Below are 16,308 nucleotides of genomic sequence, written 5' to 3'. Positions count from 1 at the left end.
ACAATGCAACACTGTTGATGCCAATTGTCAGGACCAATGATACCGGAGCCAGATCCTGGCAAACTAATGAATACCGTTGTTCGCAGGGGCTTGATTCTCAATTTCAGCTGTCGTCTCTGTGCCATCCATCAAAGCTCTGGTAAGAGCCCAAGCATCGTGTCTCAATCTCTCGACACCTCGCTCAAGCCGCAACACTTTCATTTGTATCTGCCTCAGTGTGGGACAGCCATCCATTAACTTTTCCAACTGCGCGATCTCTTGACGTGCTTCGCCTTGTTTCTCTTTGGATTTTGTAGCCACCAACTTGACGACTGCTGTACACCACTTGCATGTAGCCAGCTGAATGCGTGCCGCTTCTGCGTCCTTTGTCCCATCTACACCAGCTGCGGGGATGATGGTGTCGGCGTAAGATTGTGATTTCAGAGCGGGAATTTCCGTGGAGTTGAGGTCTTCCTTCTCCGCTGGATCCCCAGAGCGATTTTCGAGGAGCTGATGGGCCGGTTGAAATAATGAGTTGAATTCCACTTCGGCCGGATTTCTTGGATGCATGACGACGAGTTTGCCGCAGCTCAGTCGTCCCCAAGGCTTTGGTTCATCGCAGGGTACCCATTCACCAGCTTTGTCAGGGAGGAAGATGAGAGCAGCGATTGGATCCTGATGAGGATAGGGGCAGGTATGTAGCTTGTACCGGCACATTTTGCAGGGGAAGATTGCTTCAGGTTTGCGTTGGGTATTGGAATTGAAGGTCGGTATAGGTGGGTGAGTGTTGAAAAGGTGTTGGGATTCGCTTTATAGCCGGTGACCAGCAGGCAATGATCGATGAGGTGAACTTGTGGAATGTTTGCTCATGCAGGCATTGATTGTGGGTGATGTGATTGTCATGAGTGAATGACTTTTGAACGGAGTAGACAGAACGCCGAGAGGCAAAGCATGGGGAGGCATGTCAGTAGAGCAAAGAGGAAGGCAGTCGCCTTCACAAAAGGGCTTTTCGTGTCGGTTTCAACACAGATCCGTTGACAAGAATCTCTTAGCCTTCACTCATCACATAACCCCTCCATCCATCAGAAGATTCACTTGTGCTTAATCGTCACCTGTTACCAACCGATCTGCATAGCCTACAAATCCTGGCCCTGGACATTCAAGAAGCCAACAAGGTAGGCGCCTTGGGTTCCTTTCACAAAGCTGTCATGACTAACAAATGTCTTTGGATAGATCCAGCTGCACAAAGACCTCCAGCGTGCAGCACCGAGGAAGGACACGATCGACGAAACGAATGATCAACCACGACCGAATCCTTCGAGAGAGCAACATAACATCTTCGGCCCTTGATCACCTGCCCACCCCTCGACCTCAAGTCCTCTTTATGCTGCCACACGTTTCGGCCAGGGTCTTGAACAAGAAATGTGTCGGTTGATCAAGGTAATCCACTTTGGATGTGAAGAGCAGCATACCGAGCAAATTTTGATTCGGTGTCGACCTGCGTTGGAATACATGTTGGACATGCCCTTCAAGGATGTGTGTAAGAGGATGATTGGTACCGAAAGTTGGGTTATGTCGCCTTGCCGCTTCTGCACCGAATACAAGGAGGCCCGGAAGCTCGCAACTGCAACGGCCTCTCATCGTCGAAGCATGTCTCTTCAGGAGAACGAGCTTCCTCACTCCGATAAGGCCAGTACCATGCGAGCTGCAAGTCGTGATGATTCCTCAGTTCCCGGTGCAAAGAGAAGCTTCGAGGAGGCATTTCACAGCGGGGAATTCAATCAACCTGCTGAGTGCAAGCTCCAGGCATCAACCGAGATCAGCATACGGGCCGTATCTTTCAACAAGCAAGTCTGACTTTGCATGATTCCAGTAACACCTCTGTTCTTCAGCGAGAGTGCTAGGGCCAATTTAAGCGAAGTCACATGTCGAGCTGTTCCAGTACAGCGCCGCAATACTTGGACTCTCATATTCTTTCACTGATCCAGATCGCCCCTCTGCAACCATAGCGGATGATATCGGTCAATGGCTGGTAGGGCTGGGCCTCTTTTGCATCATTTTCAACGGCGTGATCCAGATGCTCCAATTCTTCGTCACGAATCCTCTTAATATCATCAATCAAGATTTTCAGTTCGGGATCAAGCTCCTCTCCCTTTTCTTTGAGTTCCTGTATCCACTTAAACATCTCTCTTACTTGTCCATTGTAATGATCTCCGATCTCAGTCTCGACGGCTTCGGTGCAAGCCATTGCAGCTTCTCGTCCCATCATTCCCGTCGTCCAACCTAGCATCGTCGCCGCAGCCTGCCAGACGGGGTACATCGCGGTAGGTCTGATTCGATGCTTGGCTAGCAACTCATTGAAGGTCTTGAAGTGGCCAGCTTCTTGATCGTACATATGCTTCATCAGTGGGCGAAGGTGTGGATGTGCCTTGACAACCGGTGGCGTCTGAGCCGTATAGATTAGAGTGGCCGCAAGCTCTCCTGCTTGGTTCACACGAAGGGCGCTATCAAGGAAGCGTCTTTGCTCATCGGTGAGGGGAGTCTTGCTGGAGGAAGGATTAGGAGCGGGTTCGGAGCCAGCATGATGCTGCGAAGATAGTTGTCGTGTTACACATGGGAGTCTACGTTGTACTGAAGGCTGTGCAGACCTTATCATGGACAATGGGCTCTTACAAGCCCACATGATGCCCGAAATGTGCTGTGCTTGGGGTCGCGAAGGTGAAGACAGAAAATGAAGCAAGTTGCAGGATACGTTGAAATGCACTACCGCTCTGAGTCGTGACAATCGTCCAGCTCGAATCCAACTGATTCATGTCGTTCCGCAACGACGGCCACCTACTACATCAGCGGCAGCAAGCTGTTTGTACATCTAGGACACCAAGCATGAAGTAATCCTCAGAGTGCTCTGGGATCTTCTCGTCCGCTCGTCTAATGTGATCGTGGGCAGAACGATCCTTGCAATGTAAGCCGTTCTACTCCTTACTGTGAGGCCGATTCTGCATGAGTCATGATCTTCCGCTTGCCAAGACTACTTGAATCGTGAAGACAGGAACGTGCCTGCGACACGAAATCAACAGCATGTCACTCTCTGTTATTTGGTAAAGGCGTTTAATGTCGATGTTCTTACACTCACTCCATTTCAGTGAAGACTACTCTTTGACTGTGAGGTGGTCGAACATCTGCGGGCTGTTCTTGTCACTCTCTTTGGGTTTCTTCACTGCTCGCTTCTGTCCGATTCCCTTGACCTTTTCTGCCACACCCACTACCACACCCGGGCAGGGAATAATATCAAAGGTCACTTCTCTAGAAGTCACTACACCTTCCTCCGCCTCGTGCGCCACGACCGCCTTCCGCCTTCCGATCTAGCACTCAAGAAAGACCGCCTTGGCTAAGCGTGATTCTTTCATCACTGCCTCACTATGGCTGACATCGATGCTGAGCTGCTTGCACTCGCCGGAGGCGACTCCTCCGGTGAAGAAAGCATGCCTTCTTCTCCCAAACCAAAATCTCCCTCTCCACCTCGAAGCAAGAAACAGTCTCGAAGATCACCAACTCCAGATATGGCTCGTAAGGGTATCGCAAAGACCGTCAAGCGTCCTAGACGTCGCAAGGCATATTCCGATGATGAGGATGAAGTGTAAGTCACCGTCGCCGTCGAGACAGGTCAGATCTTGACTCATCTTTGTCTTCCAGGTCATCGCTCTCTCGACATTCAGAGTCCGCCTCTATGTCGCAGTCGGAGGACGAAGCCGACTTTGACCCAGCAGCGGACAAACCAATTTTCCCCTACGAAAAACTCTACTACGATGCCGAAGATAAAGCGCGGATTGAGGCAAAACCTGAAATTGAGAGAGAAGAGATTTTGGCTCAGAGAAGTGAACAAGTTGAACGACATGAACAAGATCTAACTCTTCGCCGCCTCGTAGCTGCAAGAGCCCGAGAAGAAGCAAAGTCGGCAGCAAAGAACAAACGAAAGGCTAGCGCAGCTGACTTGGAAGACACCCAGCGCAAGAGTACTCGTCAACGTACCAAGGTCGGAGGCGGTAGAGCTGGAGAAGCAAGCAGCGCCATTGAAGCATATAAACAACAACGCGCCGAAAAGAATCTACGAGAGCAGCAGAGAAAGAGAGATGGATATGTCAGAAAGTCCGCATCCCCCGAATTAGACTACAGCGATGCAGACGCCGAGGCCGAAAGTGACAACGACTATGACGACCGACGATACAAGAGACGATCTCCCAGTCCGCCAAGAGATGAACCAATCGCTGAACTCGCCGACATACAACGAGCCAGAGTCGGTCGCGACAATTTTGCGCAAGTGTGCTACACTCCAGGCTTTGAGGAAACCATTACCGATTGCTATGCCCGTGTCTGCCTGGGTCCGGGTCGTGATCCGAAGATCAACGAGTATCGACTTTGTCTCATCAAAGGATTCACAAAAGGCAAGCCCTATGCGATGATCGGCTCGAATGGAAGACCTTTCCCTGTCGACAAGTACATCATCGCCCGCCACGGCAAGGCAGAGAGACCATGGTCTTTTCTCGAGTGCTCAATGTCTAAATTCACCGAGGACGAATGGAGACGATATCGGGCAACCATGGCTAACGAAGACTGCAAGCTTCCTACTAAAAAGTTCATCAATTCTAAGCTCGACCAAATCAATCGGCTGTTGGCACATCGCTTCACTGATCACGAAATCACCGCGAGGATGCAGGCGCAGAATGATCTAATCGAGAAGATTACGAGAAGCCGAGAGAAAGAGGAGCTAAAAGAGAGAATCAAGGCAGCTATCGCTGAAGGCGATGACGATCTTGCTGAAGAACTGGAGAACCATCTGGCTAGCATTGTTCCAATGAAGTTGGCCTTCGGTACAAGTCTGTCTCGCGCAGATTCGGGAGAGGTCAGTCAAGAACAAGAGCGCATTGCGGAACTCAATCGACGAAACCAGAGACTGAATGCGGAGAACGTTCGAAAGGCGCAACTCGCTGAAATGAGAGCAAGAAAGTCAAAGAAACATCTGGCTCCTGGAGTTGACGAATTATTTGAGGGTGGGAGTGATATCAGTCGCGCAGGAACACCAGTCAACGGTACAGGGACGCCTAAGGTGGCAGCCAGTATCTCCAGAGCCGAAACTCCAAATCCCGTTACAATCGCCAACGGCACTCCACGAAGTTCGACTCCAACAATCAACGTCCTCAAGCCAGCGGCTGAAAAGAAGAAAGGACTGCCTGTTATTCGCAAAGCCGCACTGGATGATGAGATATTGGCAAACATGGATCTTGGGATTGACATCGACATCGACATCTGAACATGAGGCCCAGATTAGACTTGTGCGGAAAGGAGCGAGAGAATGTTTGCGATGCTTCATGCTGACCTGGGTCTCTCAGACTTTGGACTAGGAACACCACTTGAGCTGGGAAGAAGGCCCTTGACTGACGGCCGTCACGTTTACCAGAATTGGATCTCGGTGAACTTGGAGAATACCTAAGTTGGTATCACATGCAAATCAATGTCCTTCATTATCCAGTGTGTCCTCGTTCTCGCGAGTGTCAAAGGCTCCCTCAGTTAATCAACTCACCTGGTACGAGATTGCCTCCGCTCCAACCCACCTGTCCTTGACTACCTAAGGCAGGTCTCAACATGCTTTTAACTCTTACTCACCTCACCTTCAGCTGACCCTTCAAATTGGCCCGGCCAAAGCCACAGCGCACATATGCGTCTCGAGTTTCTTAGCCGTTTGTTGTTGTCCCCGTCTCAGTTCATCTCTTACCTTCAATCTCTCGCAGTCAACCCCTCGCATCAATCTCTCACATTACTCTCGAGGAGCATTAACCGCTACGTCAAGCATCCTTCCAATACCAATGCAACCAGTCTTCCCACAGGCAGCACGCATCTACGAGTCTCTACTCTCAACGGTCATCGAGTCTCCTAGTCTCTACACTCAGCCTACACTTCGCCAATCTTCGATTCCCTACCAATGTAGTCGCGATATCCTTGTCAGAGCGAGCGAGCGTGGGATACTGACTGCCGATCCTGGCTTCTCAGCGACTTGATCGCAATTTTCGACAAGTATACGTCTCATTGTTCTTATCTTGGTTTCTAAACATACACCAGCAGCACATCCACGAAGCATACATCATAGAGGGTGTCTCAAACTCACTTCAGAATGTGTCTATACAACATCCGACCCTGTTTATCTCGCCATGAATCGGCTCTTCGAAGAGCACTCTTTGACGAAGATGCACCCAACGCCGCTTATGATCTCATGCGATGTCGATGGTACAAGTGCGCTTGCTCAGGCCTCGGTCATGACTCGAAGCTTTGCCCGTATATCGTTGTACGCCATGATATCGTGGGCTTGAGTGAACGAGAAAGAGCGAAATTCCACGATGCCGTGCTCCATGAGGAAATGGTCGATCATGGTTGTCCGAAGTGCTGGGCTACAATATCTACAAGGAATTGGGCAGATGTCCTCAATACAAAAGATCGAGAGAACTCGACGGCTGTTATGTGGGCAGAAGCTCTACAAGATGACAGCGAGGAAGGCGTATCCGACGTAGATACGAGTCAAGGAGAATTCGACCAGGGCGAGAGCCTAGAGGAATCAGATCTAGATCGAGATCAGATGAACGATGAGAACGACGTTGCCAAAAATTGCAAGAGTGAGGGAGCAGAAAGGCCCAAGAAACGGAAGCGATCTCTGTCTCGCGAGTCTTTAGACGACGAGGATTCTGTTCCGCCAGCTCCTTGGATCCTACGGTCGTCAAGACGGAAACCACGGTTCACTACTTCTGATTCTTTGTCGCCGTCGGAGGGCGAAGGTAATCATGGTGATGACCTTCGTGACCAGCAGCGAGAAGAAGTGGAGCTCCATATAGCCATACAGGCGAGCAAAGACCAGTATGAGGTCGAGCAGAAGGCCAGGGAAGCAGCGTCACGATATCTCGTCTCAGATATAGGAGATGACGATAGAGAAGATATGCGGCTCGCTTGGGCGCTGCAAGCAAGCCTACAGGGGAATGATGCCGAATGGAAAGGCGGCTGTGAGCCTGCGAATTCAAGCCCCGACGCAATCAGAAAAGGCAAGGTCAAATCAAATGATCGTACTCCAGGAAATTCCGGAGACGATCTTACCAAAATCCTCAAGGAGCACCAAGCTACAGCGGAATCAACATCGACCGGACAGCCAGCCATTGTCACCGAGTTGGGTTTACCCAAGAGGGACGATCGTCGTACAACGAACACTCCTATTACAAGCACTCAACTTGTATCAAGCGTATCCATCGCTTCTACGCTTGATTGCAACACTAGTCCACGCCGTCCTACCAACATGACCGGGAGAGGTTTCAACAAGCGTGAAAAGGAGTTAATCGAGAAACATGTTCAGGAACCATTAATTCACCTCCGCTCAGTCGCCGAGCGAATACAGTTGGCAAGCCCAGAATCGGAAAGCAGCGAGACCGAGCAAGAAAATCTTATGCACGAGGCGGCCGGCTTTGTTAGCGACGGATCCTTTGAAAATGTACTGACAAAGTTCTGTCGTTCGGAGGCAAAGGTTATTCGGCCATCGCCCACAAAATCCTCGACCGCTCTTTCTGGGGTTATTCGAAGAGGTGCGACTTCCGATGGCCGGCCGGCCACTCCTCCTCCTTCCCAGGATAGCAATGAACATGGCCCTTCTCCTTATGCGGATGAGAGCATGAGTGACCAACTTGCTACATTACTCGAGGAAAAGGGAGCCTGGCAAAAGGAGAAGGCTACGTTGGTCGCGGAAAACGCGAAATTGCTTCAGCAAAACGCAACCCTCGTTCAGCGTCAAGCGGACCAGATGCGGCGGCTTCGGACATACGAGCAACTTTGCTTCCCCGTGGCTGACAAGTGAGCCAGTGAATATAATAGACATCAAGAAAGAGATGGGCGAGATGGTACATGAAGGAATCTGGCACGTTCGGGTGATATTTAGTACCCGAGGACGTTCATAGGGAAGAATCACTTTCTCTCGACCGATCTTCGCATGGGACGAGAGACTCTTTACAAAGAACTTTGACGCGGCTGCTTCGAATACCGGAGAATGGTAAATAAAACGCGCGTGCAATGGTTAGGACGCATTCCAATACCGATTCCCATTTTCGCGAATCCGACCTGATAACGTCTACCGTGATATACTTACTGTAAGGCCGGAATAGGATGCTTCTCCAGATACTCCTCAAACGTCGTAACTTTCCCTCTCGCATTCTTTACGGCCCATGCGACCAATTCCTCCGTCTTGGGCCCGTAGTACCCAAAATCCTGCTGGTACGACATCATCTCGATCAAACTATCGGCATAATTGCCCACCTGGCCGGTCAAAGCCTCGCGGAATTTCTCCTTAGATAGCTGTACATACTTGACCGTCTTGCCCGATTTCTCGCTCATGATTCTGCACATGTCGGCCAAGCTGTACAGCTTTGTGGCGGCGCAGAACGTCTTTCCTTCGTACTTGTCCGGATCTGCGAGGATCGCGCCGACGAATTTGCCGGTGTCGCCGACCGTGTCGATCAAAGGGAGCTGCGTCTCGGGACTGACATGCCGGGCGACGACGAATTCGCAATCGCCTGGGGTTCCAGTGCTTGTGGTGGCGGGTCGAGGGGCCATGATGGATTGGAAATTCTGCATGAAGCTTCCCGGCGCGAAGAAGGCGGATTTGATACTGGGGAGGGTCCTGATGTAGGCTTCGACGTCGGCTTTCGCGTCGAAGCTGGTGACTTTGGTGTATTTGTTGTTGGACAGGGCGGTCACGTTGGGGAGCGTGCTCAGGATGATGTACGATGCACCGTTGGCGACGGCGGCATCGGCGATGGCTTTGCCTGTGGCGAACTCTCGCGCGCGTGAGTCCGGCCCGAAGGATGGTGCGGTCAAGGCGAAGACAGTGTGGGCGTCTTTTAGGGCTGTGGTGAGAGAGGACGGGTCGGTCACGTCGCCAGAAACGACTTGGACGTTTTTGGCCTTGAGCGACTGGGCGGATGGCGAGGAGGGGTCGCGGGTTATGCCCCGGACAGTGTACTCTTTGGAAAGTAGAGGGTCGTTGAGGACGAAGTCCACGATCGAACCACCTTGTTGACCTGTGGCGCCGAATATGGCGAGGAGTTTGGGCATGTTTGATGGTGCCCCTGGGGAGTGGACCGAAGAGGGGCAGTGTGATGGTGAGGCAAGGAAGCTGCGTAGTATGTGCTTTAGGGATAAGAGTGGTGGGAATTCTTGAGAGGAGGAACGCTGAGGCTATATACTGTAGCTGTGCTTCGGTATCATCTCGAGCCGACTTTTGAGGCACAGATTCGGATCTAAGCCCTGAGTACTCACATGACAGGACACACGGCACGCGGGATGAGAAAGATAGAGTAAATAAAGGGAGGAAACTAACCGGTCCTCGCACTCGCCTGCTTCTCCATTGGCGTGACTCTGAGGTTTCGGGACTGGAGACATCTTATTCCGTTGTATAGATCCATGCTGTGGCACTCTGCCATCGCCGAGGGTATCCAGCTGCATTCAGACCAGGGAACACGTCTTTCAGGAAGAGCTTTGCAAGTCTAGACACATACAGGGATGTACGAATCGACCAACAGACGAATGGAGTGAAGCCAATTGCGACTCGAGGTTAGCGTGGAATGTTATCATTGGCTGGATAGATGAAGCTAACCTGTTTCTCGCTAGCTTGACTCTTCGACTACAGCGGTAGTACTTCCATCTCCGCAATGTCCGGAAGGTGTTGATGCCACCAAGATCTGTTCGTGATGATTCGACTGCCTGGACGTAGCACCTTCTTGCACATCTGTGTGCCATCTGCAAACTCTCCCCATGAGGAACAATAGAGTCTCACATCGCTTGCTAACCACCCAGGTGTATCGCAACAATGACGGCAGATCCCGCCTTACGCACGCGGAAGATTCAATCTCATCGAAAATCGCGGCGAGGCTGCCGGAACTGCAAACTACGAAAAGTCAAGTGTGATGAAAGGCGGCCAAAGTGTGACATGTGCGACAAGTATGGGATCTTATGTAACTTCGATCTGCGACACGACGACCTCCAGCTGTCCAGTACCGGCGCTTCAGCTATCGACATGACGATTCTCGACCTATCCCCAAATTCCACTTCGAGCAATGATCTTTATTCGATCAGTAGCACCAAAACCGACACATCGGCATCTTCCTGCACCGAGGAAGCTCACGACTACAGGCCCACAGCCCAGGATCTCGACACTCTTGGCCGCTTTTTCGCGAGGACGATACATACTCTGGGCTCCAGTAAATCGGCATATATATATCATGGCGTTTATTCGAAGCTGACCGAAGCAGTACGGTCTAATCTCCATGCGACTGACGCAAACTGGCTGACCCATTCCAGAATCCCTTTCTATTTCACATCGTCTTGGCCCTGACTCTCCTTCACGACACATATATCCAGCGAACAACCTCGCCGTCCAACTTTGAAGCCATAGCGCGGCATTGGTCACTTGGCGCAACGTTGTTGAACCAAGCCATATCGCAACCCATAGCTCGATTGTCTTCCTCGACTCGAGATGCGATGTGGGCATGCGCAGGTTTGCTGGGCTGCTTGGCTTTCAGCATCGTCGACGCCGACTCCGTAGAAGAGGCGTGGCCTTTAAAGCCACCTGACTCAAATGATCTCCGCTGGCTCGGCTTCTGCGAAGGGAAATCGGCCATCTTCAAAATTTCCGACCCATTGCGGGACGACAGCATGTTTGTTCCGGTGAGGGATCAAATGGCGTATTTCATGAGCTTCAAGCCCGACCTGCCTCTGCCGGAGTTGCGGAAGACCCTGCCTGACGAGCTCTTCGAGCTCTGCAGTTTGGATCCGGGATCAACTTCGCCAGTCCTGTCAAGCCCATACCTAGCTCCGATGTCGTTGTTAGCGCAACTGATGCCGGAGGAGTGCAATCAAGATAGTCACCCTCTTTTCCTGGGATTCTTCAGGACACTTCAGGCGGGATTTAAGGATCTGCTTACCAAGAAAGACCCCGGCGCCCTACTTTTGCTGCTCTTCTGGTACTCGAAAGTTCTGGTTTTTGACGCTTGGTGGTTGCAGAAGAGGGCGAATCTCGAGTACCTTGCCATCTCTAGGTATCTGGTCGAAGCTTGTACCGACGACCAGAGAGTGACCAAGCTTGTCGACCTTGTCCAGAGACGCTGCGGTATTAAGATGAACGGTTGACAGCGAAATTTGAAATACCGTCATAGCCTCGAGATGCGGTGTCCTTGTGAGCATTCGCCATCCCAGGGTACTGACGGTGTCTTCCTGCATCTAGAACTGCGATAGGTATGGGCTGCTTCTTGCTTGAGGCAACAGGCATCATCTTGCGAATCACCGGTAGGCGGCGACCTAACGGGCATCGCCCAGGCCGACGCTGTCTTGCTTCCTTCCTTTCCCCGCCTCGATGCGGAGAATGCAGACAGAAGCCGGGCTGCCTAGAGAGAGCAGCCTGCGCAAAAAAGAGCCATTGCCGCCGTCGCCCAGTCGGCAAGCTGTATGCGGTGCAGACCTTCGTCCTGGGCACAGGACGGAACGAGCCTACCTAGGTCAAACGACCGATTTAGGTACGTGCTCTGATATTAACGTGAGGATGGTGGTCTCGCCGAGAAAAAAGGCATGGGGTGCATGTGGTGCTTGTGGCTGCAGCTTGGAAGAGGAGACTGACGGCACCCCTTGGTACAATGAATGCCCTGGACAAAATCTAGCCCTGACCTTAGGCGAGTCGGGCAAGACACTCCGATAGCCAAAGACGCATATTCCGTACGAGTTACTCTGTAAACTAATTCCAGTAGGTATGTACCGTGGGTCGGTGACAGTTGTCTGCACGTGTACGGAATATTCTGCTCCAAATTAAAAAAAGAATAATGGGCTGCGGAAGAGATATCGTTATTCTCCTGCATGGCGCTTCATGGCTGGATTGCGATATAGACACCGACCCACAGATAGATAGCAATGGAGCATCCATTAACAATAGCAGTCCTTCGGAGGGGCGAGGCGGTTAAACTTGGGGTGCGTTGTTGTGAATAAATAAATGTACTATCGAGGAGCGCGAGGCTACGTATAGTAGTCGCAAGTCGCAAGTCGCAGTCGGTCGCCGATATGCCGTGGTACCGACAATTCCCCCCCTGGACGGAACAGTATACCTCAGTACATGGGAAGGAAAGGCACGATTCAGGCTACCTCTCTCTTCTCCCTCTACACGGAATAAGGACCGAAATACTAACATAGCAAATGGATTTAATTAGACATGCAGCAGATAGTCTTCATACTACTGTAGCAGTGTGCATAGAATAGGGTCTGCCACTATGGAGATATTTTTGGATGGCATTAAGAGGGCGTGGATCAAAACTCGTCCTGGACTGGGCCGTGCAGGGTTGTGCAAGTAGGATAGCAGGCAAAGACAGTTCCTAGACATGAGGTCACGTATGTGAGAAGAGAAACGAATAGAAAAAAGTCTTGCATGAGGCCTACCGACTACCAGTCCAGTACGTCGTTTGCGAGAGTATGCTTGTCAGTCCAGGGCTATTGTGTATGGCAAAGGTGACATGTTGAAAGCTCATCGTACTCGTCAAGCGAGAGTTCATCGCCAGGATGAGAAGACCATCAAGGTAGCGTCTTGGGGTGCTTGCGTCATTGCAGCAACATGGCTGAGCACTGTATTACTTGGCTTGAAAGGAATGTATTTGTCTCGTCCGCGTGGCCATGAGTCTCCTCGATGTACACATACTTCTCGATGCTTGCTTTCACTGACTGTGAACCGATAGATACCGTCTGCATGTACGAGGGTGGAGGGAAACGGATGGTGGTCCTGCAACATGAAACGTAGCGATATCCTGTGAACGGGTTTCTGAGGGCCAATGAGATGGACTTTGCAGTGCTCATGGCATCATATTTTCGAGGAGATGGGTGCACCGTACGTGAGTATAGGCATGCAAAGTGTCAGCACTGCGGATACACTATGCACCTGTGCGCATTGGTGTTGCGCGAGGGATTCTTAGCTGCGCCGGGAAGAAGCATAGCAGAGTGCTTGCAGTGGAAGATTGTTGGTTGAAGAAGTTGGGGGCCACAGTTGAACATGCAACTCGTCAACTTTTTCATCGCTTAATGTTGAACTCACCCCGCGAAGGACGGCTGCTGGTGGCCGAAACATTCGATTGATCGAAATGCTACCATGAAGATAAGAGCGGTTGAACGATGGAGACTTCGAGACGCAACTGCACGTCCGATTCTTTCGAACTTTGGGCCGCGGGGCGTCACACAGGGTGACATTCGCAGGGCAGGTACTGTACAAGATCCTCGAGTTGATGGGTTGCCGGAAGGATCTCGCATCGAGGATAACTGATGATCCTGCTTCATACTCATACGTCAGTTGGCACTGACCATCGAGATAGCGGCGCACGTGTGTAGGTTGTCGGGCTCCCACTCGGTATCGTACGTGTCGAATGGCATAGATATCGATCGCCAATTTTCGATCGTAGGAACGAGCGAGCTTGCATAACGGTGGTGACAGCCAAAATTCTGCATTTGATTGCCTACGAGTGAATGATCTACAGACCAAGTCTGGCCTGGGCAGCATTGATGTGCAGTTCTGTTAGTATTCGTACTCCGTATGATGAAGCCCATTATTCAAGCTTGTGTTGCGCGACTGGTCAAGAGTCGAATAGGGCAACGACACGACGTCATAACGAAGAAAAGCTTGCGGAAGCTTGGGGCGTCGCTTCAGGGCTAAACTGGTCGGCAGACTGCCTGGCTTGGGTGGGATTGGGCAGCCCGAGAAGGGTACCTGAATTGGACAAAGTGAATGCGTTCATGGTTTGTGTTGAGCGCTGGCGCTCGAGCGGGCGACAAAACACCACCAAATACTGTAATGCTGTCAGGGTCTTCAGATATGCAAGGCATCCCATGTAAACCGAGTTTTGAGCCTCTTTTGCACGGGCTCTGCATTGGACTCGGAGGCATGAAGGAAATGGAAATGATTTGCAGGTCAGGGCATGCGCCGGCCCATATCGATAGAGACCCAATCCCCTGAAGGGCCAGCTTCGGCATTTGGACTGTGCTAAGGCGTCAATGGCAACGATTTGCATCGGCTGGATTTTGACTCGATTATCACCGTTTCAGAAGGGCTGATCCGTGGGTGCCGCCTATTCCTACCCTTTCATGCCTTTCTCTGGCCTTCTCACGTTGCTTCCAGATCATCGTGATCGCCGCCAATCATATCACGGTCTGGGAGAAGTGGTCTTCGTCCAATATGCCCCGTTGGGTTTGTCTTTCCTCCTAGGACAGTCGTTTGCACTGTCTCAAACTCTCTCTATTCTCGGGCATAAACGTATATCAGGCAGTTGGAAGTTGTCCACCCAGCATGTGGTGTACCCAGGCCATCTAGGTCTGGTTGTTGATTGCGCGTTCATAATGTTTTGCGTGACATACCGACCAGGGCTATAGCACTGCAATTTACGGATGTACCTCGTCAAACATAACACATTCGGCACTTGCCACCCAGCTTGCTGTGGCCAATTTCCACCCAGTCAACACTGCAATTGGGAACACTAGCCGCCTTGACCCGGGAGACGTTGGCAATGCAAGTGCTGATTCGTTGTGCTCAAGATCTCCTTGACCAGTCAGGAGTAGCGTCTTCCTGCTAGGAGTGTGACTCCGAGTATATTTATATGTCAACTAAGTGATAAAGAGCAGTGAGCGACACAACAGCACACAGTACTGCGTGGTGCAGGAAATTCAGAGTAGTGTTCGGATGCGCTTGATAAGGCCACCTTGCCTTCTCTTCTCAGAACAGCTCTCTTTCTGCAGCCGGCATGCAGCGCGCTACTGTAGAAGGATATGCCGAATGTAGAACCAGATGTCTTGAGCCAAATGAAACCGATATGTTCATCTTCACAAATAGGATTTCCTTTTTTGGTACAGACCTACCTCTGTTCACGGTCCGAGGCCGCCATCACTTCATATTGGCGAACGGTCCAAATGCATATGGGCTTGTTGGTCGCGTCTCAGCACGCCGTGGCCCGGAAATGTGCAACCGAAACGGGCGACCTTTAAAGGCTGGATTTGTCGGTGAATCTCATGCCTTGGTGCCGTTGGCAATTGCAGCGAGACAGGGGAAATAATCTCTTTGCCAATAGTGCAGCCATGGTATTCCGGGTGTAGATTATGTTCGAGACGCGCATGCGATCAACAAACAACATCTCAGATGTGCTAAAACTTCACCAAGTGGCAAGCAGAGATCTGAAACCTCGATTTTGTTATGAGGATACCCATGTCCCCTTGCCTTTCCCCAGTTGCCGAGGTTAGTCGTTGGCGACGGCCAGGCTTCCCCAGAAATTTCCGGCGCCACAAGCCCACCAGCAGCGACACTAAGTCGTAAAGAGTGCTCGAGCCCGTTTGATTGTCGGCACACAAATCGCCGTTGTCCGACGCCAATCTGCTTGGTTTATCAAACTAGCGCCTCCTCGTCTATAGCAGACGAAGAGGCCGGGGAACGTTCGCTTCGAGAGTCCAAGCTCAAGACTAGAAGAAAGTCTGAACAAGCAGGTCCCGAGCCTTGGCCCGAGTTTCTCATCGTCATCGCATCGCTGTAACTCGCAAGAAGCTCCTCGTACTATAATCAAAATGGATGAGGGAAATCAGTGCGTACTGCTTAACAAGTTAAGGCCGATGCGCGTGACTGGGAAAAAGAAGCCAGCGCGACTTGGTACCTGAGTAGTGGCGAAGATTTTTCCCTATGACGTGAATGCCTACCTAAGCGACCAGAGAATTTTCTAATTTCGAGCAGTTTCATTCGTCGCGTTCTTGACTTGGTGACTGTGTCCTTGTCCAGTAACTGCGTGCGCCACACATACAGTGTCAGAAGGCGTGGCCAAATTGGCCAGCCAGCCATCCAGCCATCCAGCCATCCGAGGATTGCGCACGCCAAAGACACGTTTGCAGAAGTAATATGAGGGAGCGTGCCAAGTTGAGAAGCCACAAACAAGTCATCATCAAACAGGTCGGGCGTGTGCTGGTGGCAGGTTTTGCGTTGATTTCATGATACATCATATGGTCCATCCATGGATATTCATTTGCCAACTGGGAAATAAAGGCCAGTATTTGGTCGGCATGTCGGCGGTCGGAGCGCCGTCCACCGACAAGCCACTAAAGGTTAAGCTTGGCACCAATGAAGTCTGAAGCCACCAATGACATCGATCGGGACGCCAGACGAATACAGTCAGTACTGTGCCTGGGGAGCCACTGGAGGATACCAGGTACGTAGGCGGTCTCGAAACGACGCTCTGTTGGGATGCTTCTAAAGTA

General features: G+C 51.3%; 6 protein-coding genes across 6 annotated transcripts; 3 read left to right on the top strand and 3 right to left on the bottom strand.

The window, feature by feature from the left end:
* Positions 1-63: 63 nt before the first annotated feature.
* PV05_01616 (uncharacterized protein) lies at positions 64-696 on the bottom strand (the record flags this gene model as incomplete). Its single annotated transcript, XM_013466629.1, has 1 exon — positions 64-696. The coding sequence occupies one exon, from the start codon at positions 694-696 to the stop codon at positions 64-66; it is 633 nt and encodes a 210-aa protein (XP_013322083.1).
* Positions 697-1,945: 1,249 nt separating this feature from the next.
* PV05_01615 (uncharacterized protein) lies at positions 1,946-2,792 on the bottom strand (the record flags this gene model as incomplete). Its single annotated transcript, XM_013466628.1, has 2 exons — positions 1,946-2,566; positions 2,661-2,792. 2 exons carry the CDS (start codon positions 2,790-2,792, stop codon positions 1,946-1,948), a joined length of 753 nt encoding a protein of 250 aa, XP_013322082.1.
* Positions 2,793-3,084: 292 nt separating this feature from the next.
* Positions 3,085-5,936, top strand: PV05_01614 (uncharacterized protein). The gene is made up of 2 exons (XM_013466627.1): positions 3,085-3,616; positions 3,673-5,936. The coding sequence occupies exons 1-2, from the start codon at positions 3,399-3,401 to the stop codon at positions 5,285-5,287; spliced, it is 1,833 nt and encodes a 610-aa protein (XP_013322081.1). The 5' UTR covers positions 3,085-3,398; the 3' UTR covers positions 5,288-5,936.
* A 78-nt stretch (positions 5,937-6,014) lies between these two features.
* On the top strand, positions 6,015-7,861 carry PV05_01613 (uncharacterized protein; the record flags this gene model as incomplete). Its single annotated transcript, XM_013466626.1, has 1 exon — positions 6,015-7,861. Exon 1 carries the CDS (start codon positions 6,146-6,148, stop codon positions 7,859-7,861), a length of 1,716 nt encoding a protein of 571 aa, XP_013322080.1. The 5' UTR covers positions 6,015-6,145.
* A 284-nt stretch (positions 7,862-8,145) lies between these two features.
* On the bottom strand, positions 8,146-9,441 carry PV05_01612 (uncharacterized protein; the record flags this gene model as incomplete). Its single annotated transcript, XM_013466625.1, has 2 exons — positions 8,146-9,175; positions 9,380-9,441. The coding sequence occupies 2 exons, from the start codon at positions 9,439-9,441 to the stop codon at positions 8,146-8,148; spliced, it is 1,092 nt and encodes a 363-aa protein (XP_013322079.1).
* Positions 9,442-9,868: 427 nt separating this feature from the next.
* Positions 9,869-11,187, top strand: PV05_01611 (uncharacterized protein; the record flags this gene model as incomplete). The annotated part of the gene is made up of 2 exons (XM_013466624.1): positions 9,869-10,309; positions 10,360-11,187. The coding sequence occupies 2 exons, from the start codon at positions 9,869-9,871 to the stop codon at positions 11,185-11,187; spliced, it is 1,269 nt and encodes a 422-aa protein (XP_013322078.1).
* Positions 11,188-16,308: the final 5,121 nt, after the last annotated feature.

The sequence above is a fragment of the Exophiala xenobiotica genome (assembly GCF_000835505.1).
Source record: "Exophiala xenobiotica strain CBS 118157 unplaced genomic scaffold supercont1.1, whole genome shotgun sequence".
Classification (NCBI taxonomy): Eukaryota; Fungi; Ascomycota; class Eurotiomycetes; order Chaetothyriales; family Herpotrichiellaceae; genus Exophiala; species Exophiala xenobiotica.
The sequence above is the reverse complement of the archived record's forward strand: the minus strand, read 5'-3'. Positions and strand labels throughout refer to the sequence as shown.